The sequence below is a fragment of the Haplochromis burtoni genome, unplaced genomic scaffold (assembly GCF_018398535.1).
Source record: "Haplochromis burtoni strain Fernald_Lab_line unplaced genomic scaffold, NCSU_Asbu1 Contig_393, whole genome shotgun sequence".
NCBI lineage: Eukaryota > Metazoa > Chordata > Actinopteri > Cichliformes > Cichlidae > Haplochromis > Haplochromis burtoni.
Genome location: NW_024582754.1, coordinates 383,931 through 387,567, shown reverse-complemented (window position 1 = coordinate 387,567; position 3,637 = coordinate 383,931). Strand labels below are relative to the sequence as shown.

Below are 3,637 nucleotides of genomic sequence, written 5' to 3'. Positions count from 1 at the left end.
TGTACTGGTACAAACAAAGCAGCAGTGGGAAACTGGAGTTAGTGGCATATTCTACTGGTCAAGATAACTCGTTCATTGAAGCGCCTTTTGAAAAAATGAAGTACACCATGTCTCGGCGTTCTGTACTTAACTCCACTCTGCAGCTACACCTTGTTGAGCCTGAAGACACGGCTCTGTACTACTGTGCTTCTAGTAGAACACAGTGGTTCAGGAAGCCTGAGCAGCTAAACAACAACCTCGGTGGGAAAAAAATCGCTACATGATGGGAGGATGGATAAATAGAAAGGCTTGTATCTGTAACTCTGATAGCCTCTTAAAATAAATCTCAGAAACATACCAATGTGACATTATAGGCCAAAAGAAATCTTATGAACAATAATAAAGAACATTTACTGACACATATAAAGTACAAGAACTGCCTGTGCAAAGTTCAGTCATGTCCCTGCATCACCACAAAGCTGATCTGTTCAGATAAGTGAGCAGGTGTTGGTGCAGTAAAGATATTTTACTACGTTCAGTATTGTTTTCATGACATAAAATAAAATTATGCCATTTAATTATTTACTACTACAAGCTGGATTTGCACCTTTTGGATGATATTTCTCATATTCTTTAAATTATTTTCAAAATCAGTAAATAATTTTCAATGGCCATGAAGGAACATGTGCATCAAGGGACACGTGAGCAGTTTTAAGGAGGCAGGAATGAAGGGGTGTGGTGTAAAGAAGAGAGAGGATATAACTCAACATGTATAGGTTCGTTAGACACGAGCGGCATGTAAATGTTCAACCGCAGAGATGTTCGTTTTGTAATTTTGCTGTGAAAGCAGTTTATTGTGTGATTTCACATATCTACATTTAGGTTTACTTTCTAGAATGCCTCCAGCTCTGTACACATTTGGATTTATACTCGTGGTCCTTACAAGTAAGCTTAACAGTTTTGTCTTTTTTTGTTGAATTGCAATGCTCAAATTCACCTCACGTCACCTTTGTTTTTCTCACAGGAAAAGTGGAGAGTGTTACCTTTGAACAGTCGTCTGCTCAAGTTGTGAACAAAGGGACTGAGGAGCTCAGGATTAACTGCAGTCACGATGGCAACAGCTTACAAGTAATGCTGTGGTACCAGCACAAGCAGAGTGATCAGGCGATGAGCCTCATTGGGTACACAGTGCTTATGGGTGAACCAAACTATGAGAGCCAGTTCACAGACCGGTTTCAGATAAAAAGAGACAACACAGTGAAAGGCTCTCTGATCATCAAAAGCCTTAATCTGTCAGACTCAGCTGTGTATTTCTGTGCTGCCAGCACACAGTGACGTGTTTCATATCCCCGCTATACTAAAAACCTCTGATAGAAAACTAATGACAGTGGCACACTGTTTTTTCTTTTTGGAAGTTGAAACTGTTCATCTTTTTATCAGGGCAAAATTGGGGTATAACAAATCTATGTATTCTTTATGAAGTGTACTGTACCTATACATATGTAACAAATTTCCCAGTTTAACACATTTAAGTTAATTTCAGCTTTAGTCTTTTTATGTGAAAAACTTTTTCTATTTTTTTTCTCTATAAAATATGTGCTTCACAGTACAACATGCTAATTTAGCTGTTTCTGTTCCAATGCTGTTGCTTTTTGTATGTCTGCTTTAATCTTAATAAACAGTAAAATATATTAAAGTTCGTGTGATCTTATAACTTCTGGCTACTTAGACTCGACAGACTTGATTCACACTGGTTTTGATGCAATGAGCTGTTTTTAAAGAATGATTTATTACTCTAATTATTTAGACAAAAAGTGTTTGCAAAGGAGTTTTTCAACTGTGGAAGTAGTCCTAAACCAAAACATCATAAGGGTGACATAATAAAGACTTTTTAAGCAAAACTTTCATGAGGTAATAAGACAAGATTCTCAATATATAAAGCAGTAATATTGAACATTACTTTTTTTAAAAATGATTGTTTCCATTACCTTTGGTTTGTTATGATTAAATATGTACACCTACACAATCAATTAAATGTCAATAAATAAATGTCAACATCTGTTTTCAAAATGGTTGCATTGAAGAAAATTGTAGATGATACGTCCCCCAAATCACGTGGTCGTGTGACCTCATGATGCTTTTGTACTGAATACATTGATGTTGCAACAGCTGCATCATTTCACTGGAGACAGCTCAATACTAACATGGTTGTCGCAGTTATTTACCTCTCGTTTTTTATTCACTCTGGTGGGTGTGTTGGCTGTGTATTTACTCACACTTTATTTACTGCCTTATAAGTGACAAATCTGAGTAAATTCACTTTTTTTCCTCTGTGTTCTCTCCTATGGCTTCTAGGTCTGACTGTTGTTGTTCTTCAGTCTGAAGATCAAATATCTGACCCAGGGAGAACAGTGATGCTGGAGTGCAAAATGGGTTCAGGGTTCAGCATGAGTAGCTACACCATGCTCTGGTACAGACAGAACCACCACGGGGCTCCAATCGAGTTCCTTGTAAAAGAATATGATAAACCTGTGGGACGCTTAGAGTCATTTATCGATACATCCAAAAACAACTTCTCTCTACAAATAACTGAGCTGCATATCAATGACAGCAGCACCTATTACTGTGCTGCCAGTCACAGTGATACACACAGACCAGACACTCATACACATAACCAGCGTGTTTGTCACAGATGGCATAAAGCAGGAAGGGGCTGTGGCTTGTTTGGTTGTAAAAGTCAGCGCACCTTTGTCCTGGTGGAAACATAAGTTTAAAATAGAACAGACTTCAGCTCTTCAAATGTATGTAGAAATATGTAGAAATTCTAGAACATTTACATGGATTTATTTTTGAGATCAGATCAATGAAATGTAACAATGTCAGCATTGTTTCACATTTTTCAAAGCCATCCAATGGAGCATAACAGAGTCTTCACCACGACAACTGTGGGATCCGGGCCTCATGTTTGACATCCCTGAACAAGAACTTCTATTACCTCCAGTAACGACTCCAGTCGTTACTGGAAGTAATAGCTTTTTTGTAAATCCCAGCTTTGCATCACCATCTGCCCTCACTCTGTACGCAGATGCACAATTTATCCAATACAGGATACAAAAAAGGGAAGAGAATTAACATAAGTGCAGTCTATGTAGTTAGCAGATACAGTGGTTAGTGATAAAAACTGCCCCCTTGAGTCCTGCAAGCAGCACTGTCTCATTACGCTGAAGAAATTAAATTAAGCTGCAGTTGGCTTGGTGGCCACTGGGATATGGTTGCTGTAAAAATGAACCCCTTCAGATTGTCTGTATGAAAAACTGTGGGTTGATGACATCTTGTTTCAGAAGCTTTAACTGCAGCAGTTCAATAAGTTGCATCAGTGCTGTGCCTGCTCAGCCTGTTAGAAAAACAAATGCAGAAAGATATATTTATTTGAAATAATATAATCACTGTAAAAATGAATTTCCTCCTGTTTGTGCTTTTTATATTCACTGGTAAGAACATTTATACTCATATTCGATAACTGTAATATCTCTGGTAATTCTTCATCATATTTTTTCACTTAATTTGTTGATTTGTCTCTTTGTTTCCAGATTTCTCCCGGGTGTTAAAATTGATCAGCCTCAGTTTATTTTCAGTCGTGAAGGAACCAAAAATGTGA

The 3,637-nt window shown here is 37.6% G+C and overlaps 1 gene segment (V, D, J or C); it reads left to right on the top strand.

The window, feature by feature from the left end:
• The first annotated feature begins 511 nt into the window (after positions 1-511).
• Positions 512-1,605, top strand: LOC121811979. The segment is given in 2 exon segments: positions 512-924; positions 1,004-1,605. Coding segments are annotated over 2 exon segments (360 nt in total).
• Positions 1,606-3,637: the final 2,032 nt, after the last annotated feature.